This window comes from Myotis yumanensis, unplaced genomic scaffold, assembly GCF_028538775.1.
Source record: "Myotis yumanensis isolate MYYU_CA2020_CCGP unplaced genomic scaffold, mMyoYum1.0.hap1 SCAF_19, whole genome shotgun sequence".
Lineage (NCBI taxonomy): Eukaryota > Metazoa > Chordata > Mammalia > Chiroptera > Vespertilionidae > Myotis > Myotis yumanensis.
Genome location: NW_027223770.1, coordinates 21,621,577 through 21,649,363, shown reverse-complemented (window position 1 = coordinate 21,649,363; position 27,787 = coordinate 21,621,577). Strand labels below are relative to the sequence as shown.

Here is a 27,787-nt window from a genome sequence, read left to right as displayed (position 1 = left end):
CCGGAACCCTTCAGTCCGAGGGTCGATGCTCACCTTCACCTTTTTATTAGATGATGCTGAGGGTAGGGGCCAAGTAGAGGCTGGTCCTTCAAAACTGACCCAAACGATGCCTCCCTGAGGGCTGGTTGGTTCTTCTCTCTGGGCCTCAGTCTCCCCATCCATACAGCGAGGTGCCCGATGACCTTTGGGCTTTAATATCCACCCTGCAGAGAGGGACCTGGAGCCCTGCTGCTAGTGTCCCTGGGATACCGAGCAAAGAGTATCCTCGTGGTCTCTTCTTGGCCTCATCCACCTAGCGTCCCAGAATGGCACTGGGCTGGCCGGCTGGCCCGGGGAGCCCTGTCCAGTACCTCTGGCCTCCCTTCCGGCGCTGCCAAGATGACCACCCCTACCACCCTCTGCAGGCCAGGAAACGACCCTCCCTCCCCCCAGGGGTGGCAGCAGAAAGAGAGAAGAAAGAGGATCGCCTCCAGCTGGCCCGGGAGACAGGCCTGCTTGTGCCCATCAGCCCTCCAAGAACCCCCGCCTGCCCCCTCCCTTCCACCGAGGCCTGGACACAGGGCCTTGGGATCAGCCAGAAAAGTCAGGCAGCTTTTCAGGGACTGGGAGTGAGGGGAGGAGGCGGGGGGTCCAGCCCCTGCCAGCAGCACAGCGCCAAGCTGCGCCCTGTCTATAACTCCGGACTTTGACCCTGAGCTCCAGTCCCGGCTGGCGGGCAGAGGACTGAGGACAGGACACCCCAGAAATCAGGAGCCTCCCCTTAGGAGACAGGACCCTGCACCCACAGCAGCTGCCTCATTTCTCCAGAAGTTTGGCACACCTGGTGAGTGGGGTTGTTCTTTTTTTGGGGGGGGGGGGGGGGCGGGCAGTAGAACTCATGTTCTCCCGGTGTCAACAGAGAAGGCTCCACTTTAGAGCCTGAGGCAGGTGACAGCCTTGTAGTCGGGCCGGGACCTCGGGTAAGCGCCTTCGCCTTTCTAAGCCTCTGTTTCCTCATCTAGAAGATGGGATCCTAACTCACCTCTTACAGGGTTGATTTGAGGGTTAAAACAGGTGATTGATGTAAAGTGCTTAGCATAGAACTGGCCATGCAGCAAGTCCTCAATACATGGCCATTATTATTTGGGGGGCGGGGAGCTGGTAGCTTGGCTGTCAAGCATTTATAAAATCTGTTCCATTTTCAATATAAACTCTGAAAACATCAACTTCATTAGAAGTAGCCCTAGGGCGCAACTTGGAGGAGCTAATAATGTTCATTCCAACACCTCCCCCGGGACTTGCTGATTTTTTTCAGGACGATCTTTCCTAGTCTTGGCTGCGCACATGTGGCCATCCAAGGCAGGAGCTGCCTCCAGCCACTCTCTAGGGAAAAGGGAGCAGATTAGCGAAGAAACACAGGACAAGCAGCAAGGGTCGGTGTCCATGTATTGCCGGCTGCACGGAGCAGAAAGCGCAGGTCTGAACACTGGCCCACACTGGCTGGGTGACGGTGGGAGCGTGGCTTTCGCTCCCTGCACCTCAGTTTCACTTCTGTAGAACCTTCTGGAGCAGGTGAGAGGATTAAGTGAGAGGATGTCTATACTGCATCTACATGTGTCTGGCAAGTGGCAGATGACCAAAATGGTTCCCTTCCTGCTCCATCCTTAAATAGACATTATAATTAGACACACACACACAAAGTTACGGTAATCAGTGTCCAATCTGATTCACCTACTTTATTAAGATCATTGATTTAGGACATACATATTCCCTCTTCACTTCTGTGCCTATCACCAACACACTGAACATTCCTGCCATTGTCGTATTTTATGTGGGGGTTTTTCCCCCCCGAATGTAGGACTTTGAAACATTGGGGTATCCCTTCACCTCTTTGACCTTCAGATTTTTCAATTGTGAGTCAGGCTGGCCTGGGCCCTGCTTCTTACCAGGGGGCTGTCTGAGGCTCAGTTGCCTCCTCTGTAAAATGGGCACAATGGTCATCCCTAGGGTGGGTGGAAGGTTAAAGTAGATCGTGCATGCAACGTTCTCAGCATAATCCTAGGAGTTGAAAAACTAGCAGCGGCTGTCGTTGCTGTTTCCCTCCACATTGTAGTTCTTTTCTGGATGTGACCTATTCCCGCCTTTCACGGGGTCTTTTTAACCTCAAGACCCTACAAATCTTTTTTTTTTTAATACTCACCCGAGAATATGTTTTTATTGGTTTTTGAGAGAGGGAGAGGGAGAGAGCAACGTCGATGTGAGAGAGAAACATCCATCGGTTGCCAGTCCTATGTGCCCCGACTGGGGGTTGAACCTTCAACCTGGGCAAGTGTCCTGACCGGGAATCAAACCTGCGACCCCTGCATGGGCTGACGCTCCAACCGAGTCACACTGGCTAAGGCCCACAAGTCTTTTTTCACAAATGTGTGACTTCAGCTGAGTCCCTCCTCTTCTTTGAGCCTCAGTTTCCCCATCTGCATGAGGACGTCTTGCTCACCTTTAGAATTTTACATACTGCAGGAACTGAGCCCCGCGCTGTGACTTGTCCCTTTATCCTGCCAGCTGGTACCGGAAGTTACTCTGGGACTCCCCACCCCCTTGGACACCACACCTACCTGGAGGCTTTGCTTCCTCCAACTCTTGCTGTGACTTCTAATAGCCTTGCTCTCTCCCAGCCTCAGCTGCGAACTAGGGACAACCATAATCACCGGTTTAATTTATGAGCTGCCTGGCGCTTTACAAGTACAGTGGGGCCTTGACTTACAAGTTTAATTCGTTCCGTGACGGAGCTCGTAACTCAAATTACTGGTATGTCAAATCAAAAAGTGAACGAGTGAGACACGTGATGCTGGGCTGATGTTGTGGCATTCACTGTGACGTGCGCTGCGCCAACTAGCGGTGGGGTATCTGAAGCTGGCTCGTGACCCGAATTTTAGCTCGCAACTCAAAGCAAAAAAATCGGCCGAGAGACGGCTCGTATCTCGAAAAACTCGTTAGTCGGGACACTCGTAAGTCAAGGCCCCACTGTATTTTCTCTTTTGATCCTCTAAGAACTCCGTTCATTCATCTATTCATTCATTCGCGAGTCCTTGATACGGGCCAGGTACTGTTCGAGGCCATGGGGACAGAGCAGTGGACAAAAGTCCCCGCTCTCCTGACATTCTGGTGGGGAGACAACCGGCGGGGAGCTTTGTGAACCCTCAAAAGTTTATGGAAGAGGAAGCGGTGGCTGTTACAATGAGCAGCTACGCATCCCGGTTTGCCACAGGATTCTCCTGGTGTTAGTACTCGGCCCCCACATCCTGGGGACACCCTCAGTCCTGGGATATCGGGAGGTTGGCCGATATCCAGGTTGGGTGACTTGTCTGGGGTCACACCGTTGGTCCACGCCAGAGCCAGCTGTGAACCGGGGTGTGTCTGACGCATGGCCTGGGCTGTGACTTCCACTCCCCCATGCCGTGTCGCCTCAGGGATTCATTGTGGGGAATTTGGACAATACAGAAAAGCCCTCTGTGCCTGCCTTCTTATTGTTAATGTACAAAGGTGCTCAACTCTATGGAGGTAATGCAAAGACAGTCAGAAGGCCCAGAGAGGGGAGGTCACTTAGCCAACGTCACACAGCAAGGCGGAAGTGAAGCCAGGTCTGACTCTCCCTTCTTCCTCTCCCCTCCTCCACACCCACTGTTCTTTCCTTTGTCATTTCCAAAGTGCTGGGGGACAGAAGGAGGCTGCCATGTATTGAGGGCCTGCTCGTGCCAGGCACTGTACCAGGAACGGTTGCCATGCTGCTCATTTAATCTTTAGGACAAGCCCGAGGGACCAGGTTCCTCCTATTTTACCGATGAGGAAATTGCAAGAGGAGGGTGGGGGTCCCTGAGAGGGTCTGCCTACTACCCCCTCCTTCCCCCCCAACCAAGCCCAGGTTGGCAGCTGGAAGAAGCATCGCCCGGAGCAACGATGCGATTCTTTTGTTTTGGCGTTTTTTTATCTTCAACTTGGCTGCTGAAATCCTAACAGAGTACGGTTTTTGTGGCCTGGAGCCGTTTCCTCCTTTACAAAACTAGGCCATACTGAGAATGTCCTGCCGTTCAGGGCCACAGGCGGGGAGCCAAGGTCTGTGGGAGGAGAGTTGTGAGTAAAGAGGAGGGAAAGTTGAATTTGGCCCTTTCTGGGCACAAACGTCCCCTTGTTCTGCCTCAGCAGGAGCCAGTAGAATATTTCCCTGCTGTGCAGGCCCAACCAGCTTCAAGGTCAAAAGCTGCTAGGCCTTCTAAAATTCTGAGGACCCAGGCAGCCCAGCACCCCAAGGCCGGCCGTGATGGGGTGGGCTGGAGGACCTGAGTTTTGAGGCCAGCCTTTGCAGCTGATTTGCTTACAGATGCATCCATTAGCTGCCAGCCCAGCACGGCACACAGTAGGTGTGCAAAAAGTGCGTGTGAGTTTACTTGAAATGAAATCCCAGCAGCACCCCTTCCTGGCTCTGTGACCTCGGGGAAGTGACTTTAATCTCTCAGAGCCTCAGTTTCCTCATGTGGGAAGTGGAGCCAACAACACTAGTCCCTACTTCATAAGAATATTGGGAGACTTACAGGAAATGAAGCATGGGAAGCGTTTAGCGCTGAGGCCAGCACACAGTAGGTGCTCCTCGAATGTCAGTAAGTGGCTTCTTTTGTAGTAGACACTGGGTTAAACGTTTTACATGTGCCATCTTGGTAATCTTCCATCAACTCTCCGAGGCATGAGTTCATTTCCCCATTTTCCAGAAGAAGAAATTGAGGCTTGGGAAGTGTCTTGCCCAAGGTCAACGGCCAGTAGGCCGCAGAACTGAGATTTGAGATTTGAAGCCAGAGCCCATTGTTCTAACCATTTGACTCCCCAGCTTAGAGCTAGCTAGGAGCTCTGCCTACGCCCTTCTAAATATGTTTTTATTGATTTCAGAGAGAGGAAGGGAGAGGGAGAGACGGATAGAAACATCAATGATGAAAATCATTGATTGACTGCCTCCTGCATGCCCTATACTGGGGATCGAGCCCACAACTTGGGCATGTGCCCAGACTGGGTATCAAATCTTGCCCTCCTGTTTCATGGGTTGATGCTCAGCCACTGAGCCACACCCGCCAGGGTTAGGCCCTTTTAATGTTCCCAGATGGATACAGTGCATTCGGGGAGGCTTCCCATAGGAAGTGGTATCACTTACCCGCTGTGTGACCTTGGGCTTTGCCTCCCCATGTCTGTTTCTCCCTTTGTCAGGGTCATGGAGAGGATTGAGTGTTACAAGGGTTTGGCAGTATCCACCACTCTCTAAGCCAGCGGTTCTCAACCTGTGGGTCGCGACCCCTTTGGCGGTCGAACGACCCTTTCACAGGGGTCGCCTAAGACCGTCCTGCATATCAGAGATTTACATGACGATTCATCACAGTAGCAACATGACAGTTATGAAGTAGCAACGAAAATCATTTTATGGTTGGGTCACAACATGAGGAACCGTATTTAAAGGGCCAGAAGGTTGAGAACCACTGCTCTAAGCCTTCAGTGGGGGTGGGGGGGTGATGGTGGTGATGGTGGTGATGGTGGTGATAGTGGTGATGGTGATGGTGATGGAGATGGTCCTGCAGGCTCGCACAATGCGCGTGGTGGTGATCGGAGCGGGCGTCATTGGGCTGTCCACCGCCCTCTGCATCCACGAGCGCTACCACTCGGTCCTGCAGTCGCTGGACTTGAAGATCTACGCAGACCGCTTCACCCCGCTCACCAACACCGACGTGGCTGCTGGCCTGTGGCAGCCCTACCTCTCCGACCCCGGCAGCCAGCGGGAGGCGTGAGTGAGGGTCCCAGAGGGTGGCCGGGCGGTCAGAGGAGCTGAGTCTCCGGAGGGGACTGCCCCCTCTCAGGGTCCCTGTCACCAATGACAAGCCCATTGTGGAGGCTATGGCCTGGCATGATGTGAAGAAAATAATAAATACGAAGCCCCTTCTAGGTGCTAGACTGATGCTACACTTGGTCTCAGCAGCGATAGAGGTGACATGTGCCAGACCGATGGAGGCTTTGTCTCCATCCCTCCCCTAAACCAGGAGGCTGTCGATGCCAGATGAGTTGGTAAATCAGGAATACTTCTGAGTCGATCAATGCTCAGGTTTAGCAAAGAAGTTGTAAAGGTCATGATGTTAGTTTTGAAACCCCCAGCTGATTCCACAAAGGACACCTCAGATGAATAACAGCTCAAACAACGTTTTATTCCACCCACAAATTCCAAACCAATGTTCCTGATCAGTGGGTGACAGTTCAGGGATCGGGCTTCTTTCCAGCTCACGGCTCTGTCATTCTCCTCCGTGCCTTCCAACGTTGCCCTTCACATGGGCCATCAACCTCCTCAAGGAGCATAGCATGAGGACTACGTGTGCACAGTTTCTGGGGTCTTTTGGCTAGAAGGCAGTCACATGGTCATGCCTAGCTGCGAAGGAGTCTGGGAAATGTAGTTGAGCTGTGAGCCCAGGGAGAAGAGGAAGCATTTGGGAGTGCCAGCTGGTGTTTACAGTGGGGTGGAGCCTAGAGAGAGCTTGAACCGAGTGGCTCACAGCCTCCGGAGCAGGTCACAGCCTCCATTTAAACTTGGCAACAACGTGATCCTAAGTTGGAGGTAGGTTCCGAATGGTCGTGAGGGAGCATGCTCGGTTTCCCTCTTCTCTTTTCTATTGATGGGGACATATTGGAAAGCTTGGGGAAGAGGGAGACCCCTAGGCACGTGGCGGGCTGCAGGAGTGGACCATGATGGATTTCTGGATTTGGACACCTCCCCACCAGCCTGACCACAGCCCCGGGCAAGCTGACCCTCAGAGCGGTCTTATCCAGATCAGGGCATGACGTGATGAGACTCTGGTGGACCCTTCCAGGCATTGGAACCGGCAGACCTTCGACTACCTCCTGAGCCACATCCATTCCCCCAATGCTGCAAACATGGGCCTGGCCCCGATCTCGGGCTACAACCTCTTCCATGAAGCTGTTCCGGTGAGTGAGGAGCCCTTGACCGTGGGGCAGAGCCTTGATCACAGACCAGAGTCACGTTCTGTAGTGGTGGGCACTTGGTGCTGAGGCCAAAATACGTCCTGTGACCCTGCAGGTGGTCCCCGGGCTTTTCATCAAGGTGGACTAAGACACTCATCATGGTGCACACTTCTAAAGCCCCTACTGTGTGCCAGGCCCTGTCCTAACTACTTTACAAATAGTGACTCAATTAACTCTCACAATAATTGAGTGTTATTAGTATCTTCCTTTTGCAGATGAAATGGCGTACCTTACTTGAGCTCACAGTTTTAAAGTGGCAGAGCTGGGATTTGAACCCAAACAGTCTGTGACCGCATGGGGGATGTTCTCAGGTTGCTTGGAGAGGGTGATTTGGCTGGGTGCCCACAACCCCAAGCCAACTCTCCAAGGTTTAGTCAACATTTAACCCTGTGCTAAGAGCATTACCCACGTTATCCATTACCTTCCATGGGACCAAGAGTGACTATTCACTCCATGATACAGACCAGAAAACTGAGCCTCAGAGAATTCAAGGTGTTCAGGGTTGAGACTGAAATTTCCATTTATGTTGTCTGACCCCACTCGCACTCCTTGGGGACTTTCACTGCCTCCCCTTTTGTCTCCCATATTCCCAACCCTTACCCTATCACTCACCCCAAGTCTTACTCTTACCCTTAGTATAGCATAATGGTTAAGAATTTGGACTCTGAAGCCAGACTGTGTGGGTTCAGATCTCAGCTCCACCATTTATTAATTGTGTGATCTTAGACAAGTCACTTAACCTCTCTAAGCCTCAATGGGCCCATCTATTAAATGGGGATAATAATAGGATCTACCTCAGTGGGTTGTTGTGAAGATTAAATGGAGTGGTATACGTAAAATGCTTGGAACAGAGCCTTACACACAGTGAACATTATATAAAAATTTTTTGTTACAGATACTCTTGACTTGCACCCATCCCTGTGTCCCCTCCTCTCCTCTTTCTGCAGGACCCTTCCTGGAAGGACATAGTTCTGGGATTTCGGAAGCTGACACCCAGGGAGCTGGACATGTTCCCCGATTACAGGTAAGGTTACTGTCATGGGCAAAGGGAATGAGGCCCCACAATTCAGACAGACCCGTCCAGAAGGCAGCAGAAGATGGAGTCACCAAAGTTCTGTCCCATCCTACGCCTAGAGCCCCTCATACTTTGGTCTCCCGGTGCTCTGTTCAGCTCCTTCAGAGAAGAAACCCACCCAAACTGGGCCTTGGGCTTAGGAAGTGGGGGTTATGGAACCACAGATCTCAAGGCCAGAAGCTCCGTACCCCTTTTAAAGAGGCTATGTGACTTCCGAAGGTCACACAGCCAAGTGACCAGAATGGGATTCCAATGCAGTCTGTGTGACCCCAAACCCCTCTGTTCTTTTCCCTACAGCCCAGTGTCTTTCTGGTCCTCTCCTCACCCCACCCAATGCTTGAATCCCCTCTCCAAAGGCACATCCAGTCTCCACCTGCACATCCCCATGTCAGGGATGGCTTTGTCTGACAGAACAAATCTCCTTGCATTGAGCTAAAAACCACTTCCACTTGAACTTCTCCCAATAATGGTCCTGTCTGGACCCTTGGGCCCACACCACCACCACCTCCCTCCCACCGCCCCTCCAAAAAAACACAACAACCACCCAACACTGCTCCCATCTCCATTGGATAGCCTTCTGATTCTGATCCTTTATTCCCACCTTTGCCTGCTGTGACTCTAGCTATGGCTGGTTCAACACAAGCCTGACTCTGGAGGGGAGGAGGTATCTGCAGTGGCTGACTGAAAGGTGAGATGTTCAACTTTAGCTTCAGGAAAGCCCTCCCAGGGACCAGGGTTGTAGTAGATGGTTGTTCATGGTATTCGTCTTTGTATCCACCAACCCCAAACGTTAACCTTTAGGTGTGGTGGGAGTTAACCACTGTGCAGGGTTCCATCTGGCTGGGCAACTCTTTACATGTGATGTTTATTATCGACCTCACTAAAATCCATAACATTTGTGTAGTAGCTTTAAATGGATTCTCTTAAGTTTTCCAGGTCTATTTACATCATCTACAAAACATACGTTGCCTTTTATTTTTATACCTTATCTTTTTTTTTTTTCTTGTCTAACTGCTATGGCCAGTACCTCCAGAACAATGTTAAATAATACAGGTGATAGTAGATGTCCCTGTCTTGTTCTTGAAGTTGATAGGAATCTTGAAGTGTTCTACATTAGCAAACATTAGCTTGAGAGATACATTTGTATTTGTATTCACATGCCTTCACATTAAGAAAGAGTCCATATACTTCCTACCTATTACTATTTCATTATGATTTTTAAAAATATAGAATAGATGGTGGCTTTTATCAAGTGGCCTGAGAAGTTTTTAAAAACGTAGCTTTCAGGACCCTGCTTCATATCTACTAAACCAAAACCTCTGGGATGGGGCTCAGAAATTTGTATTTTAGGAAATTCCCTGGGTGGTTCTAATGATCAGCCAAGTTTACGACTATTGCGCTAAAACTGGGTTATTTCTTCTAACCTTGGGACACTTAATGACTCCCGTCTAGGCTCTTCCTGGAACAAATGCTCCAAGTTTTTCTACCTTGAGGAAACCATGTAGATAAAATAGTCCTGAGGTTATGCTTTAGCCTTCATATAGTTTATTTTTTTGTTCTTTTGATGTTTCTACTATATTTCTAATAGTGACACATATTTTTCAGCTGAGAGATTTAGAGGGAGGGGTGAGTGTCCCTAGCCCCCTCCCTCCGCATGCTCTGCTTCTGACAAAGGGGTGGCATTGGTCCAACCTTGTCCCCCCTCCCCCCTGCATTGAGTTTGAGCCCCAGCCCCGTCACTGACTCACAGTATGACCTCCAGCAAGGCCCTTCTCCCATCTCCATCTGCCCGATGAGGAACTTGGACCGTCTCAGATTTCCCAAGGGACATTTCATGGCCCCCTGGGGCACCAACCGGTTTGGCTGTACAGCCGTTTTCTCAAGGAGCACCCCACGGGACAGAAGGGTGTTTGGGATGTGTCCTCATGCCATCCTTGTGGAGAGGTGGGAGAGAGGGTTGAGTGATGAGCTTTTCCATGTGTCTGATCATCCCAGGTTAACCGAGCGGGGAGTGAGGTTCTTCCAGCAGAAGGTGGAGTCTTTTGAGGAGGTGAGCTGCAGGGCTGGCAGGGGCTGGGTGTGGGGGGGAGGAGAAGCAGGCGGGCCTTTGCTTCCTGTTGCTGAGTTGAGGGCCCCCTCCTCAGTCTTCCAGGATCCCTTTGAGGCCCATCCCAGACTCCAACCGTCTGTCAATCCCAGAAGGACTCGGGCATTTTGCCTTAATATTGGTGGCAGAAGTGAAGGGACAGGGGGACAATGGCGGCCAGGAGGGCTGATCTATATTAAAGCCCAGTATCAGCTGCTCCCCACCCCCAAGTTTCGGACACTTGGATTGCCTCCTACCGGCATCTGGGTTGATGCTTCTGCAAAGTCACGGGCCCCAGCTGACTCATCGCCGGAGGAACACCACCACCAGTCATCATGACAGGAGCAGCTACCATCAGGCTCTGGCCTTGCCCCAGGAGCTTTGTTCTAGGACTTCACTCAGTCCCGGCAGCTAGGGTAGTGCTTGGCTCATGGAAGGCGCTCAGTCCCCGCAGCTACTAGCATTCCATAGTAAGCATCGCTCTGCGCCCAGCCCTGATGGGCCCTTGGGAAATATAGCTGACTCAGACGCAGCCCTCATTCCCAAAGAGATGACAGTCCAGTGTAGCAAACGCTAGCTCATGAACAGTAACAGTGCCCTGCGATGTGCATGCCCCAGGACTGACCTCTGAGGGGCCTCACGGGGGCGGGGCTGGGAGTCTGGGTGCCCATCAGGCCACATCCTGAACCTACCGAGTATCCCACCCGTGCGCAGCACTAGGGGTTCCAACGTGCCTTCTGCAGATGTCTCGGCAGAGGAGAAGGCAAGAGAATGAAAGGAAAGGGAGTCAGAAAGAGGACGAGAACGAGCTCCGCTTGCTTTCTGACTTCTGGAAGGTTCCAGAAAGGTCCCCCCTTTTCCACGGTACTCCTTTCTAAGCACTTTTACACCCAGAGCCACACTGGATCCTCACAGTGGCTTTCGAATGTGCATTACCAGCCCCATTTTATTGCTAAGGCAGCTGAGCCTAGAGGAGGTGACAGGACATTTCTGAGGCCACACGGCGGGTCAAGGGCAGAGCAGACATTAGGGGCAGGCCCAGGAATTCCTCCTTGAGCCTCCGCCCTGCTGTGCCACAGGGAGCTGAGAGCTTTGAGGTGAAAGGAGGGTAGAAGAGGGGGCAGGAGTACCAGGATCCTTACCCCCTTCCACCGTACCTGCCCTGTTGGTTGCTGCCAGGTGGCAAGAGGAGGCGCTGATGTGATTATCAACTGCACCGGCGTGTGGTCCGGGGCGCTGCAGCCGGACCCGCTGCTGCAGCCAGGCCGGGGGCAGATCATTAAGGTGAGTGTGGAGGTGAGAGATGAGACCTCGGCCTTTGTTGTTAGGAAGATTGTAGCTGCCTGCTGATTCCATCTCCAAAGACAGAGGATGTGTCAGGGACATCTGCCAGAGGAATTGCATGTCGAAGAAGCAAGAGAGACCAAAACAACACGACCCTCCCAAATGTTCTCTTTCGAGATTTCTTCTTAATAGCACAGCATGCGTGTCTATGTACTAGTACATGCTTGTGCATATATGGGAGCTGCATATGTGTGCGAGCGTGCCTATTATTATAACGAAAAGAGGACTTTGTTGTGTCCATCGCTGAATCCTCACCACAATCCTTTGAGATGGGGTCTATCACATCACCATCGCCGTCTCACAGATGGGGAAACTGAGGCACAGAGGAATTAAGGAACATGCACAAGTTCACGCAGTAGTAAGCGGTGGAACCGGAATCAGAACCCAGGCAGCCTGGAGTAAGAGCCTGGGTATAAGCATCAGTCCACACCACCTCTCACTGTGTACGTGTACATGTGCGTGAGGCGTGCCTGTTTGTGAATGTACACGTGTGCATTCGTAGGTGTGTAGGTGTGTGGGGATGGCGTGTGTGTTCCTGAGGTGGTCGTGTGTGTGTGTGTGTGTGTGTGTGTGTGTTTGCACATGCGTGCTGGGTTTTTCTATGGGTACGTGGGTGAAAACATGCGATGCTTCAGGGGGCAGGTTGGCTCTCAGTCAGGGTGCTCCTCCTGCAAGCGCAGGCAGCCAGGTGCAGACGGTGGCAGGGGGTCCTAGGAATTGTCCACTCTTATCAGAGCATGTGGTCTTGGAGGGAAGCAGGCAGGGGGCCCGCTGATCCATCTCCCCTGAGGAGACTTCTCCGTCCTCTATCAACAGGTGGATGCCCCTTGGATGAAGCACTTCATCATCACCCATGACCTAGACAGAGGCATCTACAAGTCCCCGTACATCATCCCAGGGTAAAAAGCTGGCATCCTAGGCCGAAGAGGGGCCATCTGTATGCCCTCCTTAAGCTCCTGCTGCCTGCCCCAGGCCCCTTGCTTAGTCCCTTCAGCTTTTTTCTTCAAATGTTTTTTTTTTTAAAGTGTGGTTCAGTCATTAAATGCCTGGGAGAGGGCAACAGGGATAGAAGCACCAACCACTGAGCCACACCATGCCGGCCAGGCTTGAACATGCTTTCGGATGAGAGTGATGCTGGAGACAAAGGTGATGCTGGAGACAAGGACGTGATGGCAGTGACACTAGACGTGGTGTGAATGGCAACAGCAGGAAGGGTGGTGGGAATGGTGATTGGAGCTGATGGTGATATTAATGACAGAGGTGATGGTGTTAATGAATATGGTGGTGGTATTGATGTGATGACCACCATGTTGATAGTGAAATAGTGGCAGTAAAGATAGTCTTGCTATTGATGAGATCAGTGTCAATGCTGGTGGTGGCTGAGAGTGGGGGGGGATAGGCAGTGCTCATGGAGATGACAGTAGCAATGATAACGGTAACAGAGTGGCAGAGATGACAGTCTCAGAGGCCATGTTAACTCTATGACTGTGCTGACGGCCTCGATAGCGATGGTGAGCAGGAGATGACAATATCCATGGTTAATGACGGTGGTGGAAATGGTGACTGAGGATGATGGTGAAGACATCGAAATGGTAACAAGGAAGGAAGTAGTGCAGATGGTGCTGTTGATGGATATGACGATATTTTTTCCAGGTTTATTGAGATATAATTGACACACAACACTGTGCTCATTTGAGATGCATAATATGATTTGATAGGTGTATATATTATGAAATGATGACCACAATAAGGTTAGTTAACACATTCATTACCTCACATAATGACATTGTGTGTGGTGAGAACACTTAAAATCTACTCTCTTGTCTGGCCGTGGTGGCTCAGTGGATTGAGCGTCGTCCCATGGACCGAAAGGTCCCGGATTCGGTTCCCAGTCAGGGCACATACCCAGGTTGCGTGCAGGAGGCAGCGATCAATGAGCCTCTGTCATCATTGATGTTTCTATCTCTCTACCTCTCCCTTCCTCTCTGAAATCAATAGAAAATATTTTTTTAAAAATCTATTCTCTTGGCAGTTTTCAAGTATTCATACAGTATTGCTAACTATAGTTGCCATGCTGTACACATGAAGAGATGACGATAACGGTGATGGTGGAAGTGGTGGTTGATGGTGGTGACAATGGCAATGGCCGTGGTGTTGGTGGTATTGTGAGCAGGGATGTTGATGGTAGCAGTGAGTTAGGTAGAGATGGTGGTAAGGGTTAGCATGGTGATGACCCCCACTCATCTCAAAGGCTTCGTTTCCCTTCATCCTTGACCCTCCTTACTTCTCTGTAGGATCCAGGCAGTGACTCTTGGAGGCATCTTCCAGCTGGGGAACTGGAGCGAGGTGAACAATAGTGAAGACCACAACACCATCTGGGAAGGCTGCTGCAGACTGGAGCCCACGCTGAAGGTAAGGGGGAGAGGCATCCGGTCCCTAGACCAGGCTCCGGGCAGCTTGATTGTGAGGACATGTGAGGAGGGGGAGATTCCGCCACGGGATAACTGGGCGAATTAATTCCAGCAAGGGCCTGTGGAGTACACCTGAATTTGATAATGTCCAGGGAAGTCCTGCTATGGGCTGATGAAACATCTATGACCATGACTGAGACTTACTCTCTGTTAAGGTGACATCTTCAAAACACATTTGTTGCAGAAATTTCAGTTTTCTCATGTGCAATGACTGTTAGTGGCAATGACAACACTGATGGTGAAGAGGGTGTGATGAGCAGGTGGAGGTAGTGGTTGGTATTGATGGTGATGAACATGCTGAGGATGGTAATAAGGATGGTGATGAGGTGGTGACTGTTGACAATATCATGGTGGTGACTGGTGGTTGATAAAGATGGAGAAGCTGATAGAAGTGGTGGTAAGGAGTGATAGTAACGATGTTGGTGGCTGACAAAGGTGGTGATGATGGCAGTGGGGATGAATAAAACAGACAGTGATGGTGTCCAAGGTGGTGGTAATGATACCGAGGTCCCAAAAGTGAACTCTCTATCCTCTAAAAATGGCAGCGGAAAAAAAAATAATCCGGAGATGAATTACTAACACTTTTCTTTCCAGGATGCCAAAATTGTTGCTGAATTGACTGGCTTCCGGCCAGTACGTCCCCAGATTCGGCTAGAGAGAGAACAGCTTTGCTTCGGGTCTTCAGACACAGAGGTACACTTTCCTGGCATGGAAAGCAATGCCCTCCTCACTCCTAAGAGGGCCCTTGGCAGCGCTGGCTCATGTTCCCTCCTCTATAAGTGAGGCGCCATGATGGTGAAGGACCCACTCCAGGTTACACAGAGGGCAGTGCCTCGGTTTGCTGGGACCTGTGGTCAAGCAGAAGGAAATGGGCACCTAATTGAACATCTGCTTTGTGCCCATGACACGAACGACCTTAGGGAATCTCCCCTCCAGCTCTTTGGGGTGGGGACTGTCCTCCCCGAGCTTCAGATGAGCAACCAGGGGCTCCAAGAGGTGGAGTCGCTCCCTAAATCAGACCCCTGGTGAGGGACAGGCTTGGGATGTGATCTGAATGTGACTCCAGCCCCCTTTCCCACGCGTCCATTTGCGGCTGCTCCATTGTCTCTCTGGGGTCCCCTCTCATGTCCTCTCTCCCAGGGCAGGAACTGGGCTTATTGAAATGACGGGAGGTGCTGTCCTGGGCTGAAGGCACTGGCCTGAGTGGGTGGGGGTTGGGTTCCCATCAGGAAAGCAATCTTCCCCATCGAGGTCACCGTCCTTCCTTATCCCGGAAATGTGTGTACAATCGGGAGAGTCACGCATAGAGTTTTTAAGTCCCGGCTAACGGTTTGAGCTTTGAAAAGGGCCCCAAGGTCTTGCCTCTGTCTCCAGGATGAATAAGCACGTTACCCAGGCCCCGCTCTGAGGGTGCCCCGGGTTTTCTTTCCTCCTGACGTGGGTAGAAGAGTCATCTATTCACACAGGAGGTTCAGCAATCCAGAGCAGGGTGGGAACGAGGAGAGTTATTTAGAGAACGTCAAACCATTGTGTGTGTGTGTGTGTGTGTGTGTGTGTGTGTAAACCTCTGACTTCAAGTTTTAGATGATTCTGCATTTCTTGTGCTGAGTGTATAAAGCAGGTTCATCTCCTAAGTAGAAGAGGAGTCTAGGGTGTCAACCTTCAGTTCCCCAAACAACCCCCTTACTGCTGCTCCCAGAGACCCCACCCTCCCGCCAGGGTGCCGGGAAGAGTTTCCGTGTCCTCTGGCTTTGTCCAGGACTCTTCAGAAAGTTCCTGAATCTCTCAGGGCAGACCAGGCCACCTCCTCTCTTCCTCTCCCAGGTTATCCACAACTATGGCCATGGAGGCTACGGGCTCACCATCCACTGGGGCTGTGCCCTGGAGGCGGCCAAGCTCTTTGGCGAGGTCTTGGAAGAAAGGAAGTTGCTCAGGATGCCACCATCTCACCTCTGATGATGCCAATGACCACCGTCCCCCCAACAAGGACTTCCCACTTTCCTCGGCCAACTAACTAATCAATGTGCTTCTCTCTAAGTCAGCGGTTCTCAACCTGTGGGTCGTGACCCCTTTGGCGGTCGAACGACCCTTTCACAGGGGTTGCCTAAGACCATCCTGCATATCAGATATTTATATTATGATTCATAATAGTAGCAACATTACAGTTATGAAGTAGCAACGAAAATAATTTTATGGTTGTGGGTCACAACATGAGGAACTGTATTTAAAGGGCCAGAAGGTTGAGAACCACTGTGTAAGTCATCACTTACCCCTGCCCCCCACCCCTGGCTCCTGTGGACAAGAAGCGTGAGATGAGAGGGAATCACAGGGTCAATTCCTGGAGGTGAGTCCAGCCCCATCTGGGCACGCTTTGACCTCTCTCTCTGGGCCTGACATTACTAAAGCTTACTCCACGAGTCCTCAGAAGAAAGGAAATTTCAGAAAATCAAAGAGGCAAGCAAGAAAATGAAGTAGTTGAGGTTAAGTAACTCGAGGACAAGTTGCATTAACATATTAAAGGTTCTGAAAAGTCCTGCAGCGAAGACACCTATCTGGTGTTGTCTTCCTAAACCTAGCGGGCTATGGAAACCTTTTGCCCAGCCCTAATGCCACAGAATGAACCTGAGGGAAGGCTGTAACAGATTTCACAGGAAGTTATATGTCGAACTGGAATACAGAGGAGGCAGAAGAGATGAGGCATGAAACTACCAACATTTGATGCCTGTTTCGCATCTAGGATCCCAAATGGCATCAGCAGCCCACTGCGTGGCCCCAGGGACACCATGTAATCCTTGAGAAGGGGCCACGGGAAGGGTCATCCCCCAAGGAACTCCTTCACAGAGAATAAACTCACCAAGCTCACTCCTTGTTTGCTCAGCATCTCTCTACCTTCTGGCTGGTACCCCCCTGAGATGGCAAACAGGCTTCCAGATGTTTCTGAAAGCCTTCCATGAGCCTAGAAGCCACCTTGGCATCTTCATCCCTAATTATCTGCCTCAGTCTCTTAAGTTGAATTTTCATCTGTCTGGTTTTGTTGTTTGTTTTTTTTTTTTTTTTAAAAGACTGGAGCCTAGAAGTCTTCATGCATCTGGGATCGGTGGCACCCTGTGTGCTGAGAAGAGGTCTCTACTGGCCCATACCACGCTATGTCCATGCCATTACTGTTTCTTCCTGAATTATTTCACCAGATGGGTTTTTTTTGCATTTCTGGGTCTCTTGCGTTTCCATATAAATTTTACAACCAACTTGCCAATTTCTGCATGAAACGCCAGCTGGGGTTTTGATGGGGATTGTGTGGAATTTATAGATCAATTTGGGGGAGTATTGATTGACATCTTAACAATTTTAAGTCTGCTGAGCTGTGAGCCTGGCATGCTTCTCCATTTATTTAGACCTTCTACTTCTTCCAGCGATGCTTGGTACTTTGTAAAAACCTTGCACTCCTTTTGTTCAGTGTATTCCCATGAGTTTTGTTTTTTTTGATGCTATTGTGAGTGGAATTGTTCTCTTACTGACGACTCCAGAAAGCGCTCTGTTCTCTGGCATGGTGGGAGTAGGGGCATTTGAAGTAGTTGTTCCTCATCAAATGTTCTTGACGAACCGAGAAGGATTATAGGTGAGGTACGTTCAAATGTCAAAGAATCAGAATACAGTAAAGCACCACCCGTGGCTCACATCTGGCTGAAACCACTGAGTTTCCGAGGAGCAGGAGGGGCCTCGGAACCTTCTAGAGCAGTGGTTCTCAACCTTGGCTGCACATTAGAATCACCAGGGAATCTTTGTAAAATCCTGATTTCTGGGCCTCATCCTCCGGAAATTCTGTTTCTTGGTTACTAATGTTGTGCCTCCACCCCATAACAAAGAAAGAGAATTTCCGGAGGATGAGGCCCAGAAATCAGGATTTTAAAAAGATTCCCAGGTGATTCTCATGTGCAGCCAAGGTTGAGAACCACTGTTCTAGAGCTTCATGGTTGGCATCTTGTGTGCCTCCCACAACACCCCGCATCCCTCCTCCATCCTTGCCCATATCACACTGCATCACAGTGACCTGTTCAGGCCTGTAACCTCCCTCCCCGCCACTGCACCCTGAATGCTTGAAGGTAAGGACCAGGTCTTATTCTTTTTTTGCATCCTTAGTGTTGAACATCATGCTTGATGCATGGTGGAGACTCCATGCATGCCTACCACATGCCATCACACGATCCACAGCAGTGACAATGAACAGATTGGAGAGGTTACATATGTGTCTGCCTGGGTTCCAGAAATGCCGGTAATTGTGCCACCGTGCGGACAGAGCAGGCCAAAGCCATCATGTTTGTACCTCTTGACCCAGTCTTCCCAACCCATCTTAATCGGGCCAGGACTATAGCAAACACTAAACTGGACCCATCGGCTTCCTCCCCTGAGGATTTCGAAGTGGGACACTGAACAGCCGAGGCAGGTATGTTTGCAGAGCCGAGCCGTGGTGAGTGGAAGCCATATGCAGGGTAGGCACAGGCAGCAACCACGAGGAGGCACTGCCAGAGGCTTCAAACGGCGGCCCCTTCACCAAACCTGGCCTGCAGTGAATTTCATCGGGCTCACACATCGTTGAAAAATGTTTGACCCGACCTACTAAAATTTGGAGATTTGACATAAAAATCCAGATTCCTGTCTTGAAAATTGGGAGGTCCCATCATGCAAAAAATAAAAAAAATAAATCAGCTACAACTGAGTAGTGGCCGCCCCTTTTCTGGGGGCCTGTCCCCTTGCTCTGTGCAGTCCTTCCCTCTTCCTGTACTTCTTCATATGAATTAACCTGAGTCCAATCGCCAGTCCTTGCCATTAAAACAGCCTTGATGGGAGCTCCCCCACCCCCATCCCCCACCTCCATCTTCCTTCTTCCATGCTAACAGAATCCCAATTCTGTTTCAAGAGGCTCCTGTGGGAAGTAGGCCTACCCCCTCCACCCCCTCCCCCACCCCCCGCCAGCCCTAGGGAAGAATTCATGCTGGGATGGGCATGGGCCCCAGGTCTGATCAATGCGAAGCAACGATGAAAGGTCTGATGAAGGGCTTCCTTTTTAACCAAAAGCAACAGACCCGTTTGAAGGAAAACCTTCAGTGACTGCTCCTTCCCTGTTCTATTCCTCCTGTGAAAATGCTAGTCAATACAATGCCTGGCCCTGCGGGAGTCCCCCCTGTGACCATGAGGTTTCAGACGGCCAACACGCAGAGGAGAGCAGGGAAGAACGGCAAAAAGGAGTTGGGTCTTTGATGACATGGTTGAGCTGCTGGGCCTTTCCTAGAACTGCCTGCCTCTGGGCTTGCTGTTGAATGAACAATGACTATTTTAATGGTTGAAGCTACCGCTGACTGGTTTGACTGCTGCTTGCAGCTCAAGGTCGCCAGTCCTTTGCTGCCTGTTAGTAGTAACTGAGGGAGACTCTTCAACTCATCCTTCAAGGCTCTCTGGTGCTTAATATTTACTTAAAAATAAAGACCGTCCGTATTCACGTCAAAGTCCATCCCTACGAGAGTCTTCCATGCCGTTGCCAACACCACCAGGGTCGCTGATGTGTTCCTGAGAATATTTGAAGGAAGGGGAAGAAATTACGCCACCCCAGCTACACTGAACATCCTTTGCCATTTTCTGAAATCTTTCCTAACGCAGACAAATGGATGACATTTCCGTTCATGGAAACAGGAGCTTTCGGATAGTTCAAAATTAGATGCAACCGTCTTCAGCGAGAGGCTTGGGCAACTTTTGTGGCAGCTTCTGTGTCCTTCAGTAATATTGATTTTTTTTTTCTTTTGAAAGGGCAAGCGATTTAGAAGGCAAAGAATTTTTTCACTTGCATTTTCTCGAGAAGAGAAAGCTCTCAATCGCAGGCCTCTCTGCTCCAGCCCCTGGAGAACGTTTCTGCCCACCAAGTACTCCTCTTCCCCCCCCACCCAGTCCCCCACCCCTCTGGGTTATTTGAGGGTACAGGGAGTGGACATGCTCATCCGGCAGTGTCTGGCCAGCTGGAAGGCAAAAAGGACAAGCGAAGGTTCTGCGTTACCCAGGAGAGCTCCGCAGACCAGAAGTAATTAGAGCTATAGCCACTCGGGGTTCAAGGGCACCCCCCCCCTACCCCAGTGCCAGGGAGCGGAAGATCTGCCAAGCTGCCTCCTCCCCGACTGATTGCCTGGGCCGAGGGGGCAGCAGCCCCTATTCCAGGGACAATGGATTGTTTGTAGTCGACCTAGGACTTGAGCCTGAAGAAGATGCCCACTGTGACCTCCACACCGTTCGGACAAAGTGTTGCCTCCCACAGACCCAAAGTCATGTTATTGGCAGCCAACGGTTCGACGTTTCCGCCTTATGGGAAAGACGATCCTATCAGAGCACAGGGGAGCGTTGAGATGACCCTGGCTGGACAGAGTGGGCAAGGCCATTAGGGTGAACGGTCACTAGGACATTATGACAAACAGACAAACTTCGTCCCTTGCGATGTCCATCACCAACATGTTTTTGTTTTGTTTTTTATCCTCAGCCGAGGATATTTTTCCATTGATCTACAGAGAGAGCAGGGGAAGGGAGGGGGGGAGACAGAGAGAGAGAGAGAGAGAGAGACATCGACTGGTTGCCTCCTGTATGCGCCCCCCAACCCAGGGCCGGGGATCAAGCCTGCAAACGAGGTACGTGTCCTTGACCGGAATCGAACCCAGGACCCTTCAGTCCACAGGCTGACACTCTATCCACTGAGCCAAACCGGCGAGGGCCAACGTGTTTTAATAAGAGATGAACGTACACATTTGGCTTCCTCGCAATGTTGACTTCAAGCAGACATCTCCAAGCAGAGGGTCAAGCTTCTCTGGCCTTTGTTGGGACCCAGCAGCTTCCTCCCTCCTTTCCTAGGTTCCCTGCCTTCCTGGTGGGCAGGAGGCTCCCGTAACCCAAATCCAGGAGGTGGGTGTCAGCCCTCCCTTCCAAGGCCAACCCCGAACCCAAACCACCTTCCTCGTCTTCCTTTGAAAATGTACACGTCTCACACATCCGGGTCCCGCCGTTCCTCCCCAGCTCACGGCACCCCTGCCGTGGGTCCATTGCCGGAATCCCAAGAGCTGCCTCTGTGTAGAGACCGAGCCAACCCTTGAGAGCAAGGGCGGCAGAGAAACCAGCGGGAAGGACTCCTGGCCCCTGGGCCCCAAGGGGAGGGGGCGGTTGGTGTAGCATCATTTGTCTTTCTCCGTCCACCCAAGCTCCAAGTCCAAAGCGCCGAGACCTGAGTGAACTGTCCTCTTCCCCCAAGAGTCCCCAATCCGCCTGACCGAGGAAGGGGCCCGAAAAGAAGCCCCGACGGAGCCTCCGCTGCTTCCGAACGGGAGGGCCCTGGTTTGGCTTTGGGCTTGGTTCTCGCCTCCCTGTGGGCCCAGTCCCCAGTGCCTAGGGTAACAGCTTTCTGGGGTTGTCGTCTGGTGCAAGCCCAGCTGTCCCCATGGACACATGGGGATCCCCTGGAACCAGGGACAGCAACTCCCGAGGGGACCAGGGGGGGCACGTGGCTCAAGGTCAAATGCACGTCCGTCGGCCAGAGTCAGGCCCCGCCTGGGGAGGCAAACCGAGGGGCCCCTTTCCGAGGGAGCGTTTCTCCAACCCAAGAAAAAGCTGCGCAGGCCACACCCGAGTCACCTGCGATTTCAAAGAAGAAAGCCGGGGGCCTGGGGTGTAGGAGAAACCTACTGACCAGGTCTGGTTGGTGGGCGGCAGGGCTCCCGGGCCTGGGCCTGGACTGTGTCTATGGAGACCTTTGGGCTGTTGCTCAGCACGGGTGTGGCCGGCTAACTCTGGGTGGTGTCTGGCTGGCTACCAGGGTCACCGGTGTGGCAGTTTTCCCATGCAGGTCCACAGGTGATTAACAAGCCTCCCCACACACATCCAGAACCTGCCCCCGGAGCAAACGCCTCCCCATCCGCGGGTGGGTCTCAATGAACAGGAGCCACCGGGGTCCAGCTTGTGCTCTTGGGTGAGTTCTTGTTGTCGGCAGTGACGGTCGGTGCCCCAGACGGGCTCCACCAGCTCCCCGCGCTCCACGGCCTCAAAGGCCAGCTCAGCCCCCCCAGAGGTCACTACTCCTGAGAGCCCGAGTTCGACCTGGCGACGCCTGTGCCGTGCGTCCCTCGGCCCACCATCTCCTGGCCCCACTCCCGGTGGCTGGACTCCTGCAGGCCGCGGCCTTTGGTCTCGATGGGCAAAAAGCAGGAGGCCAGTGCAGCCAGGAGGCAGCAGCCACTGTAAACCGCCAGAGACAGGTACACGGAGGATTCCAACATCACCTGGAGGGGGGAGGGGGAGTGGGAAGATATGTGTCCGTGAGAGCATCCTTTCTGAATGACCACCAACCGTTCAGACGATACTGATAACGCCAGGCCCTCTTGTAAGCACTGTGTTGATTGGCCCCTCTAGTCCTCACGACAGCTCCATGAGGTTAGGTTCCTTGTCCCCATTTTATAGAGGGAAAAACTGAGGCTCAGAGAGGGTTAAGTATCATACCCAGGTTCATAGAGATACGAAGGAGGGGCTGGGGATTTGAACTCAGACCCCAGCAGGCCCAAGCGTCTGTATTCCTTCTATGAACCCTCTCTTCTGCAGCAGCGCCTCTGCAGACTCCCTAGCTCAATGGCACCAGGAAAATCACAGCAGGGCTGCACCTCATTTCCTCCATTTGGCAAATGGGCACAAGGGCAGTGTCCGCCTCCTAATGAGAAGATACCGTAGCAGCACTTGGCACCGGGCGGGCGCATGGCAGGCTCTCAACCAGTATTAGTTAGCAGCGACATACAATGGCCAAACACAGCAGCGCAGAACCGAACTGCTTGGCTCCAGCCCGTGTTGAAATTCCAGGTGCGTGAAATACCCAGAATAGATAAGTCCGCAGAGACAGAACGCAGTGTGGTGGTTGCCAGGGGCTGCAGGAGAGGGGGGTGGGGAGGGACTGCTTCATGGGTTCAGAGTTTTTGGGGTGATAAAAATGTTTCGGAACTAACTAGGGGTGATGGTTGCACAACGTTAGAAATGTGCTCAATGGCACTGAATTGTTGGTTTAAAATGGCTCCTTTTTGTGTGATACAACTTTTGTCTCAATTTTAAAAAGTGACAAAAAGAGGGAGAAAGTAAATTAGGTATGTAAAAAGTAAAGATATTTCAAAATAAGATCCCTAGACAGTTTGGCTCAGTGGATAAAGCGTCAGCCTGCAGACTGAAGGGTCCCAGGTTCGATTCCGGTCAAGGGCACATGCCTGGGTTGCAGGCTTGATCCCCAATGTGGGGCGTGCAGGAGACAGCTGATCAATGATTCTCTCTCATCATTGATGTTTCTATCTCTCTTTTGCCCCTCTCTCTTCCTCTCTGAAATCAATAAATAATATTTTTTTAAAAATCCCTAAAAATGGGTTGAAATGCTTCAAGATACACATCGGGTTGCAAAATTCTACAATGACATCTGATGATCCAACTCAGAAGCCAGGGGCGGGGACATTCGTTTCCCACAAATCATGCTGGCCAACTTGTTCCCATTCAAATTATGTTTAGCCAAATCATATGACACCCCTGGGGTCTTCTGCGTTGGAAAGAGCTGGGTTTGAGCCCCAGCTTCCCTACTTCCCAGCTGTGTGACCTTGGGCGAGTCCCTTGACCCTTCTGAGCTTGAGTTTTCCCATCTGCAAGCTGTATTTCTTTCCTCATAAGACGGTGACAAAATACAATAATATTATTGTATTTTATACAATAAATTATTGTTAGGATGAAATATAATAATACACACGGAGGGCCCCACAGGAGGCTCAGCATATGGTAACTGCCTGCCACGTGCTGGCTTTGGGCACCCCCACCCCCTCTGTACTTGGGGGGACACCTACCTGAGCAATGAACGGAGTGATGAGAGCACCCACTCTTGCCATGCCACTGCAGGTGCCCAGGCCCAGCGCTCGCGTCGCCGTGGGGTAGACCTGAAACACAGCCACCAGATGTGGCCTTGAGGAAATGCAGGCCCCTCCTGCCGCCCCAGCTCAGGGATGATGGCACTGACCCCCAAGGGTGGGCCTGCAGTTAGGGCGAATCCCTCAGGTGTCGGTGACCCCGCTAAGGGGTGGGATCCTGGGGTAAAGACTCTTACCCCAAAGGAGATAGGAAATTCAACAGAGAAAGAAGGCGAGAGGCTGAGCTGTGGGTGGGAACCCAACAAGGAGGTCCTCCTGCCCCCTTGGTGGTCGCCAAAGACTCCGCCAGGAACTCCGCTCAGGATCCAGGGACTGTCCTACCTGCCACTCTCCACTAGTTGACCTTGAAGCACTCACTGGTCACAGATGTTAAAGGCATTTCATACAGAGAGAGACTGAGATGCTTACAGGGCGTCTCAGTTCATCCCCAGGAGTGGCCACGTGCCCAATCTCCATGGGGGCAGGGCGGGGGGCGTGGGCGCAGTCCTATGCCCTGTAGGATGTTTAACAGCAACCCTGGCCTCCACCCACCAGATGTGGTCACATTTCTGTACCCCCCTCACTGCCCAGCTGCTCCCAGACACCCCTCCTACCTCAGGTGTGTAAACATAGGCCGCTTGGAAGCCTCCAGAAATAAACGCTCTTGCAACAAAGAGTAACAGAGTAAGCATCGTTCTAGGTGGAGGAAAAAAAACAAAACAAAAAAAGACAAGCAGGTATTTTTTTCTGTCAGCTTGTTTCAGCAAAGTCCTATCTGCCCAGGCAGAATTTACACCCCAGAAATGGGCAAAGCCCACCTCCACCCAACATAATTGATGCAGGCACGCGGGCACTCACATCCCGGTGACCTCCCTAAGGCCTGCTTTTTAAAGGTTTCTCGTTCTCCAAAGCACCAGGCTGAGAGATAGAAACATCTGTGCGCCCAAGGTTGGGGAGAAGTGATATAAATAATCAGAAGTCCAGAAAGGACCCGATACAGCAGGTGTTGAGCCAGGAACCAACTGAGCCAAGGAAAGTCAACTTCTGTTCAGTAATCTTAGGAGAATCCTGACTCCCAACCTTCTGTTCTATTGTTCCCATAAACATCTCAGAATATCAGCATTTGCATGCTCTAAGCCAGCGGTTCTCAACCTGTGGGTTGCGACCCCTTTGGCGGTCAAACGACCCTTTCACAGGGGTCGCCTAAGACCATCCTGCATATCAGATATTTACATGGCGATTCATAACAGTAGCAACGTTACAGTTATGAAGTAGCAACGAAAATAATTTTATGATTGGGTCACAACATGAGGAACTGTATTTAAAGGGCCAGGAGGTTGCGAACCACTGCTCTAAGCTGTATCTTCAGGCCTTCCCCAGATTCCTCACCAGGCTTTGTCTGGGGCGTCTCACAGGTCAAAAGAGGCACAGGCCACTTCCACATTTTGAGCCAAAAAGGGATTATATAACACAGAGCCGATTTAAAATATTTCCACGGGACAAATGAACATCTTAAACCCATACATAAATCCAACAGCTATATGCATGATTTTACTGGGAGATAATATCAAAGGTCTAAATGTGATGGCATTGCCCTGACCGGTTTGGCTCAGTGGATAGAGCATCGGCCTGTGGACTGAAGGGTCCCAGGTTCGATTCTGGTCAAGGGCATGTACCTTGGTTGCGGGCACATCCCCAGTAGGGGGCGTGCAGGAGGCAGCTGGTCGATGTTTCTCTCTCATTGATGTTTCTAACTCTCTATCCCTCTCCCTTCCTCTCTGTAAAAAATCAATAAAATATATTTTTTTAAAAATGTGATGGCATTGGAGGAGAACCTGGACCAAACTCCCACCGGGGGCCCCAACTTTGAGCCCGATCTTTTGGTCAGTTTTCAGGCAGCCAAGAGCCTCAGTGCTAGGGAGGGGCTGGAGGGAATCCCTCTGATGACCCCCAGCGGGTCACAGGCCCAAAGAGCCACTGCCCAGGACCTGAGACATCAGCCTGCTAGCCAGAGAGAGCTGGCGTCACCACCCACCTGCCGACACAGATAAACAGCAGGAGGCTGCACAGAGAGAAGACGACGAAGCACAGCGCCATAGTCTTCTTGCGGCCCAGGCGGTCAATGATCCACAGAGTCACCAGGACACCTGGAAGGGAGCAGGGCACCATGGCAGGCAGCTCCTGATGTGGCTCCCAGGGACCCCCACCTCCTGGCAGTCACACCCTGTGCAATGCCCTTGAGAGGGTGCCAATCTAGTGACTCACTTCTAATGACGAGAATACAAGTGATGGAATGTCACTTCTGAAATGAGGTTATAAAAAGGCTGTGACGGCCCGGCCAGCACGGCTCAGTGGTTGAGCATCAACCTGTGAACCAGGAGGTCACCGTTCGAATCCCAGTCAGGGCACACACCTGGGTTGCAGGCTCGATCCCCAGTGTGGGGCGTGCAGGAGGCAGCAGATCAATGGTTCTCATCAATTGATGTTTCCATCTCTCTCACCCTCTCCCTTCCTCTCAGAAATCAATAAAACAATATATCTATATATATAAAAGCCTAAGCGACCATTACTACCAGACAACTGACGGACTGGCGGTAGCTATGATGTGCACTGATCACCAGGGGGCAGACGCTCAATGCAGGAGCTGCCCCCTGGTGGTCAGTGCACTCCCACAGCCAACCTCCTGCAGCTGGCCAACCTCCCGTGGTCCCTCCCCCCAGCTGGCCTTGATCAGCCCCAATCACTGGCCAGGTCGAGGGACTTCACCTGTGCACAAATTCGTGCACCAGTCCTCTAGTTTTTTAATAAAGGCTATGACTTTGTGGTGGTGGGGGGGGCATTCTCTCTCTCCCTGGCTCTTCTCATGTGCTTGCCTTGTTGGCCACCTGGAAAGGAACTAAAGGTGACCGCTGGCCAACAGCCAATGAGGAAGTTGAGGCCCTTAGACCAACAACCCTGGAGGAACCGAATCCTGCCAACAACCATGTGAGTGAGCGTCAGAACAGATCCTGCCCCACGAGCTTTCAGTCATTGGCTGAAGGCTGTTCCCCGGCGTTAATTCCCTGGCACTTCTGGCCACTTTGCTTGCTTTTCGGCTTTCCATTCCTCCTGAGACAGCCCTGGGGCACAGAGATGCAGATCCTGGCAGCAGCAAGTTGCAGGATCAGTTTCTGCTACACCTCTCCAGTCTCACTGCCTCCAGCTGTAGAAAGGGAAGAACTAGCCCCAGCCGGTGTGGCTCAGTTGGTTGGAGCGTTGTCCCAAACATCAAAAGGTGGTGGGTTCAATTCCTGGTCAGGGCATATATCCAGGTAGTGGATTGGATTCCCCAGTTGGGGTGCATGCAGGAGGCAACTGATTGATGTTTCCTCTCTCTCACATGGATGTTTCTCTCTCCCTTCCTCTCTCTCTCTCTCTCAAATCAATAAAAACATTAAAATGCTATAAAAAAATAAACATCTATAAAAATATTTTTTTAAAAGGGAATAACTATACAACTTCAGATTGTATAGTTAAATGAGATTAAATTAGATTTAATGATTAAATGAGAACTTATCTGTGAAACATTTAGCACCGTGCCTGAAATACAGTAAGCGCTCAATAAATATGACGTATTACTATCATTATAATCATTGCTATTCCTTCTGAAGGAAAGAGATAGATCGCCATTGCTATATGGGCAGGTTTGGATTTTTTGACATCCCCCTGGTCCTTTCCAGTGTGACTGGTGTTGGCGGACAATTCTCTGTTGGTCTCTCATATTTCTCTACATCTTTCGAGCAGAGAGAGGTACTAGCTGCCCTTTCGTTCCAGGCTATCATTTCAAGGC

At 51.4% G+C, this 27,787-nt stretch overlaps 2 protein-coding genes across 2 annotated transcripts in view; one reads left to right on the top strand and one right to left on the bottom strand.

The window, feature by feature from the left end:
• Nucleotides 1-729: 729 nt before the first annotated feature.
• Nucleotides 730-18,853, top strand: DAO (D-amino acid oxidase). The gene is made up of 11 exons (XM_070399764.1): nucleotides 730-823; nucleotides 5,595-5,797; nucleotides 6,870-6,984; nucleotides 7,989-8,065; nucleotides 8,739-8,804; nucleotides 10,112-10,166; nucleotides 11,382-11,486; nucleotides 12,363-12,445; nucleotides 13,841-13,958; nucleotides 14,612-14,710; nucleotides 15,842-18,853. Exons 2-11 carry the CDS (start codon nucleotides 5,604-5,606, stop codon nucleotides 15,971-15,973), a joined length of 1,044 nt encoding a protein of 347 aa, XP_070255865.1. The 5' UTR covers nucleotides 730-823; nucleotides 5,595-5,603; the 3' UTR covers nucleotides 15,974-18,853.
• Nucleotides 18,854-20,025: 1,172 nt separating this feature from the next.
• SVOP (SV2 related protein) overlaps nucleotides 20,026-27,787 on the bottom strand; it is a 37,616-nt gene continuing 29,854 nt past the window's right edge. The window contains exons 13-16 of the mRNA XM_070399744.1: nucleotides 25,994-26,105; nucleotides 24,573-24,654; nucleotides 23,899-23,988; nucleotides 20,026-22,317 (exon numbers count right to left, since the gene is read on the bottom strand). Coding sequence (XP_070255845.1) covers nucleotides 22,111-22,317; nucleotides 23,899-23,988; nucleotides 24,573-24,654; nucleotides 25,994-26,105 — 491 coding nt within the window. The 3' untranslated portion in view covers nucleotides 20,026-22,110. The remainder of the gene's footprint in view (nucleotides 22,318-23,898; nucleotides 23,989-24,572; nucleotides 24,655-25,993; nucleotides 26,106-27,787) is intronic.

What these genes read in the sequence shown, in the direction of transcription:
- DAO (XM_070399764.1), top strand. Translation starts at nt 5,604, where the DNA reads ATGCGCGTGGTGGTGATCGGAGCGGGCGTCATTGGGCTGTCCACCGCC. An exon ending in GACATGTTCCCCGATTACAG is followed by an intron (nt 8,066 to 8,738) that starts GTAAGGTTACTG and finishes CTGTGACTCTAG; the next exon opens with CTATGGCTGGTTCAACACAA. An exon ending in CTGCAGTGGCTGACTGAAAG is followed by an intron (nt 8,805 to 10,111) that starts GTGAGATGTTCA and finishes TGATCATCCCAG; the next exon opens with GTTAACCGAGCGGGGAGTGA.